Source organism: Phalaenopsis equestris, unplaced genomic scaffold (genome assembly GCF_001263595.1).
Source record: "Phalaenopsis equestris unplaced genomic scaffold, ASM126359v1 Scaffold235189, whole genome shotgun sequence".
NCBI lineage: Eukaryota > Viridiplantae > Streptophyta > Magnoliopsida > Asparagales > Orchidaceae > Phalaenopsis > Phalaenopsis equestris.
Window position 1 is genome coordinate 2,389 of NW_018253075.1, and position 6,933 is coordinate 9,321.

Consider the following 6,933-nt stretch of genomic DNA (forward strand, 5'->3'; position numbering starts at 1 on the left):
TTGTTTTGGTTGTCGTCCTTTCTATTTCTGTTCTCATTATTGGCTTTTTATTTATTAAGTTTTTTGTTTGTTTATCTTTTGTTTAGAGTTGTAATTTGAGTTTTTGGGTGAGTTATTATTATGTAATTGTGTTGCAGTTTTTTTTTTATTTCATTCAATATGGTTGGGCGCGACCCTCATTTTCTCCCATAATTTTTTTTCTTAAAGTCATATTGCTACTCATAATCATTCACAGTCAATGCTTAATTTCGGCTATATTTCGTGCTATCCTCATAAAATTTATGTTTATTTACGATACTAACATCATTTGCATCACATATAATAGATTGCTCAAAATGTGCGATAAATAAAAGAAAAGTTCATTTACATGCATCGATGCAACACCTAATTCATAAAATAATAGCACATCTTAGATTTATTTTTATAAATATTTTATTATTTTATCATATATTTAACCAAAAAAATAATTTTTGTGTGTAAAATGGATATTTGTTTTGAAGATTGGTTTAACCTTATAAAATAATTCTTCTATTCCTTATAAAATAATTCCTCTATTAGTTATATTAGAAATAGATTAGTAGTATGCTATTTTATTATATGGTTTATAATAAATATCATTATTACTTTTGCGTTTAATATAAATTTAAATTACATTATTTAATATTACATAAATATAATAAAAAGGTCAAATGAGTTTTGTTTTTAGTTAATTTGATAATGATATATTTGGGTTTGGTTCGATGCTCATTTTAGATTTCAGAATATGTTCAATTGGCAATAAGTTTGAAATCACTTTTATTTTTATTTTATTTTATTTCTTATATATTTGAAAAAAAAAATATTTTTGATATGATTAAATCCATCTTCAATACATACATCAATTTTAGACATAAAATATAAATTCATTAAAAAATATTTCTTTAAATCTATGATAAAATAATAAGATTGATCAATTAAGGATAAGAGTACTCTAAGTTGCACCTCAAGTTAATGGAATAAACTAAACTAATGTAAAAACTATGGTTGTTTAAGTTAAGCTAATGAAACCAAACTACGTCACCAAGCTCCACTAGATATAGATAAGATATAAGACATCAACATTGATTGATTTAAAATAAACAATGATGAGTAAGAAAAGTACACCAATGACCACTAAAAAAATCTAAAATTAGGATTAGAGTAGTTAATTATGAAGGGATATAGATCATCACCTAAAATAGAATAAGTATGGCATAAGAGCCTAACGTTAGTATTACACCAAGTGGGTCGAAAAGCATGTGGCTCGTCACTTAGGGTTTATGTATGACAAACGAATGCAACCTAAGTTACACTGGCTATGGATACACCTAAAATCTAAAATTATTGCAGTATGAAACACACCATGTTTCTTAGAGTTGCCTAGTGTTACAATTAATAAGGATTAAGAAGTTCCTACTACTTTTAACTGGGGAAAACTAAGTTTAGACATAAGCTTTACTAGGGTGCTAATTGAAGCTAGTTTAGGTCTAATGAATTCAAAGCCATATGAAATTATTCATATGGAATCAAACAACATCAAGCAAAGTTTTTCATAAATCTTCATAATGATCGAATTTGAGAAGGTTTAATTAAAATATTTTGTGATTTTAAGAAAGATCATAATTCAAGTAAATAGTTATCAAATTTATTTTAAAATATTTTCATTTTATTTGCCTTAATTTCCTATTAGTTACGCATTTAGTTTTTTTTCCTTTTTTTAAATTAGTTTTTTATTTTAAAATTTTACATAAATTATTAATTATTGTAATTTATTTTTACTGATCAAGTTAAATCTCTTTTTTCAGACATTGTTCTTGTCACACAGTTTGTAAATGAAACTCTATAACCATGTGTAGAAATATCCATGTCTGAAAAAAGAGAGCTAACTAGATTGTTATAGCGTTTCATCTACAAACTGTGTGACAAGAACAGTCTGAAAAATGATTAAACATCATACTATATGTAGAATTTGTAAATACTACGATGTAAATGAAAATATAGATATAAATTAAATAATCATGATATTTTTTTATGTGATGTTAAAAATTTGGATACTATGATGTAAATGAAAATATAAATGTTCAGATGTTATGTAAATACTTGAGAATTTTGTGGAATGTTTGCAAATGCGCTTTACTCCCTCCCCTCCAAAAAATATAAAAAGAAAAAAGGTTCATTAGCAGTTTAATTTGTGTTTCTGAATTGTTTAATTTATAGATTAACAAAAAAAAAAATGTCATCTATCTATCTTGACCGTCATTAGCCTGTTTAGCTTCGTATCCCACAAGAGAACAATGAAACCTGATCTATTTTCAGTTTCGTTTTGCAAAAAATTAAGATAATTAATACAATGAAAATGGGTCAGAATATATTGCTCTAATTATATATCTCCATGGCTTAAATATAACTTAAATATATTCTATGTCATATGACATCTATTTCCCCAACTGATTACACAAGTCAAGTAAAAAAGGAGACATGTTATTATTATTATTTTTAAGTTTATTTTTTCTTGAAGTCAGCAGGGATTATGGTTATGAGGTCTATATATAGAAAAATAACATGACTTAATTGTGAGCTTGTTAGCCCTAACAAGGCTTATCTTTTTTACTTCCCAACAAATTATAAGGACTCAGAGTCGAACAATTATTGAATATTTGTGTGGCACGGGCGTATTAGTTTCAAAAGCATTTCATTATTTTGTTCAAGTAGCTTGTGGCACTAGATAAATTATGCAAACAAATTCCTAAAAGAAGAAGATATTTTTATAAAAAAATATATATATATACACGAAAACATGTAGTGCGAAACTCAAAAGAATCCAACAAGCTCAGAAGATTTGACATAACAAAATGAGACACATTGAAAAGGTAATCCATGCGGGGCTCGAACAGTCAGCCGTCAGCTCAGAACAGTCAACTCAGACAACTAGAGGGAACAAACCGACCAACATCGGGAGCCGAGGAGCTGAAGCCAGTAAGGACCTCCCGGAACTCGAGTTAACTGTCCACGTCCACCAAAAAATTTCTACAACAGACGGGACATCAAAATCCATCTAACTTCGCAGGGTCGTCTGACCAACTACTCATGCTTTGTCAACTGATTGTATAACCCTGCTAGAACAGTCAGTTGATAGGATTGGTCGCCTCATCCTTGTCATCCAGCTCACCGGGTCAGGTAACTGATACCCCTAAAATATATAGTATTTTTATAAACATTTTTATATCTATTTTTGAGATATTACACTTTAATGGAAGATATTTGTGTTTTTTCTTCAGGTACAACTAAAAAGGTGAAAAATGACAAAATGAGTGAAAAAGGATCAAATATGGAGTAAAAATGAAAAAAAAATGGTGCAAAAGTATTTTGGCGCCTAAGCGCCCGTGAAACAGAGAAGGCCGCGCTTAAGCGCCAGAGGCCCCATGCTTAGGCGTCAGTGACAATTACTTGACGGGTTAATTCATTTTGATGAATTTTGAATGTGCATTTGAGACGCCTATTGTCTAAAGAGGGTGGTTATAATCACTAGAAACGAAAATATGGTTAAAAGACTTGTGAAATGAGGCATCATTTAGAGAATACATCGAATTTGGACACATTTTTAAGAGATACCAAGACGCCTATTAGAAAACTATAAAAAGAGAGGCTTGGAACTTTTCGGGGGGTTGCTTCTAGTTTCTTCAAGTGTTTCTTTTAGATTCTTCTTTGCTGTGATTTATGGGAGAGACTGTAAGACACCAATATCTACCTTTATTTTAGTTTTAGTTTCTAGATTTTGAGAGTTAAGAGTGTTGTAAGAAGAGAAGAGATTCAAAGAAACTTCAAGAGTTTAGTGGAGAATTTGAGAAAAGATTTGTCGGCACTATTTTTGGTTTGAGGAGTTGCCCGTAAGAAGATGTCGGTAGTCGGAATCAAAATCCCGTCTCCCGCTTCAGAAGGACATTTTAATGTTTAGAAAAATATGAAAGCAAACTGACCAAATATTTTTCATTGTTTAAATGAAAGAGCATTGTACCTCAAACCATGTATCTATCCTGAAGGATAAACACAAGACTTGAGGATGAAACTCGATCAAATAAACTGAGAAATGTATGACGTCCGTTTGGTCTGCGAAACAGTTTTATTTGCCGACAATTTCCCCTATTTAATATGAAGAATTAAATAGGATTTATATTAAGCTGAGTTCGAGAAAAACTTCCTATAAGGGCAAGCCCCTATAGTTAATTACATCTTAAATGGCCGAAGTCATCAAGGAATTCAAAGGAAAGGACTTTTCAATAAAATCAGACAAAGATGTGTGAAAGAGAAATTGTTCAAATTTGAAACATTTTTATTATAGAATCGAAAGAAGGAAGAACTAGGGGATGACATAGATCCGTAGGAGAACTCAGAGTCTTCCCACTCTGTCCTATTGTTTGACTTTAGTTTTGAGGAAAAAAATTTAAGTGTTTTATCCTGCCAATTTTATTAATTTAGGGCTTACATTTGTGTGGAACGATCACACAAATAGCCTGGAAGATGTGAGGATTTAGCTGAGAATTTAGGTCGTGACGAACGACAACCTCGAAATTCTAAGACGAGTTAGGGCTTATATTGTACGACATGGTTGTACAAAAGGCCTAAAGATGAGGTGATGATTTATGTTGCATAAGCAAACAACCTCGAAATCCTATGACTTGGTTGTTTAATTCTAAGGAAGGAAGTTGGTTTAGCTGATATAGAACTTGTCTGAGCTACTGGAGATGGCCAATTAACACAATGAATAAAGAGAAAGAGAAATAGAGAGATAACACAATAATGAATAATAAGAACGTGTAAACGTGTAAAATTTATAGATAAAGTAAAGGGGAGTATAATTGTGAGATTTCATTTTCAATTAGGATTATAAGAGCTTTTCAATATTATTAACATATGAGACCTGTACTTTTGGGATTCCTGTGAGCGAGCCCTTCTGAGTTGGAGGAGTCTACTGATCAGTTTGAACATAAGAGAAAATGATAGTACTATTTTTTATGTGGAATAAAAATATGAATGATACTTATGTAAACTATTAGAAAGATTGTCATTTAAAAATCAATCAAATATAAAAATTATTGAAAAAATCTCAACCTTTTTTTTTATTTTATTTTTTTTTATTGAATTCTGAATGATTCGTCATGGATATTTGGAGTGGTCCGTGCGTAATTATCCTAAATATGAATGTGTAAACCTGAGCAATATAAATGTATAAGAAGTGTGTGGTATGTGTGCAAATGTCCCCAAATAGTTAAGCGGAGAAGGGCATGGATGGCGAACAGAGCTGCGGCGTCGGAGACGGAGGCCTTCTCCTTCACGCTGCTGACACGCATTCAAATCTCTCCTTGCCACTTAAGCTCGGAAGTGCGATTCTTCAGCAACTTCCATGGCGCGAAAAACTCTCTGTTCGCCTTTATCAGAAGAGCGAGGGATCCTATTACCGACTTTAATGAAAGAGCAGGTGAGAGGAGAAAGAGATTCTAATTGCAGAGAAAAACAGAGCAAAGATCGATTCATATCAACATTGGAGGTTCGAATTCGAGTGTTCATCTTGCCCGAGATGGAAAACTGCTCCGCGAGATTTGTTCATCAGAGCAGACATTTGATTTTTTCTGTGAATTTTAGCCTCCTAAATCTGAAATGGGCTACGAAAACGATCCGTACGTGCTGCATTTGATTCCTAGGGCTTCAAAACCTTTTTTCCAGCAATGTCCAGCAAAATGTTAGTATATTTTTTGATTTTGTTTAGCATTTCTATACACCAGGAACATAGATGAAGGCGGAGAGGCGTTCATGGATTCATATGGCGCGCATTCGGATAGGCAGCCCTCGCATTACACCGGAAATCAATTGGACATTGAAAGCGGCCACGAATGGCGTATTGAACCGTCGCCCACACCGGCGCCTGTTGAGAACAAGCTCGGAAAGCAGAGGAAGAGGTTGGTCAACAAGAGCGCTGCAGAGAGCTTATCCGAGCGTGGCGGGAACCCATCCGGACAGGCGTTTGGTGGTGATGAATTGAACGATTGGAATGAGGAGGAACCGGAGAATAAAAGAAGGTCGTCTTCAGGAGAGAAAGGGAAGGAGTTGTGCGTAAAGATGAAGAGCAAAGTGTTATCGAAGGAAAGCCAAGTTGGTGCAAAAGCATCCTCTTCCAGATCAAAGGGTTATGGAGTTGGTTCAGCTGATCATGAAATCGATCCTGAGCTGCACAAATTCTGGAACAATGTCGCCGGTCATGATTTAGAGGTCTGAGTATTTTTATTTGCTGAAGTGAAAATTTAATGCTAGCTTGAGTTTGAAAAGGAGATTAGTTTGATTTTATATAGTTGTCATTGTCCAATTATGACTTTTGGAATTTCATGTTCTAGTCAACTTATTATTAAACTTTTGATTTGGAGTACCTAAAATAGTTATTACTGACCATTTAGATTTTGTTTATAAATATTGCAGAATAGATCAATATTCAACAAGCGCACTAGAAATGAAGACCTGCGGAGTTATGAGGATGAGAGAATTCCTCATAAGAGGACAGCCCCAACGTACTAATGCCCTCCTTTTTCTTTTTTGAGTGGCATTGACATACATACCACTCAATTCCTATATATTTATATATCTAACACCTATATTTCACATTTTACATTTATATCACCCAAATCTTTCATATCATATAAAAAATATCATTATTGTAACTCTTAAAAAGTGAAACAAATATTTTCATGCATGGATAAGGCGTCATATATGTATATGTAAAACTTGAAGTTTAGATGTATGTAAATACATAAGAATTGAGGGGTATGCATGCAAATTTTCCTTTTTTTGTTATAAAGTTAATATACATTTTAGTGATTTTTGTATTGATATGATACTTAATCTTTGTGGCTCCATTAATGTTTTATT

The 6,933-nt window shown here is 32.5% G+C and overlaps 1 protein-coding gene across 2 annotated transcripts; it reads left to right on the plus strand.

The window, feature by feature from the left end:
- Window positions 1-5,480: 5,480 nt before the first annotated feature.
- LOC110039095 (protein IWS1 homolog 1-like) lies at window positions 5,481-6,575 on the plus strand (the record flags this gene model as incomplete). 2 transcript variants are annotated; one of them, XM_020744047.1, is given in 3 exon segments in its annotated part: window positions 5,481-5,693; window positions 5,783-6,282; window positions 6,487-6,575. In XM_020744047.1, coding segments are annotated over 3 exon segments (802 nt in total), but the record flags the coding sequence as incomplete, so codon positions are not given.
- Window positions 6,576-6,933: the final 358 nt, after the last annotated feature.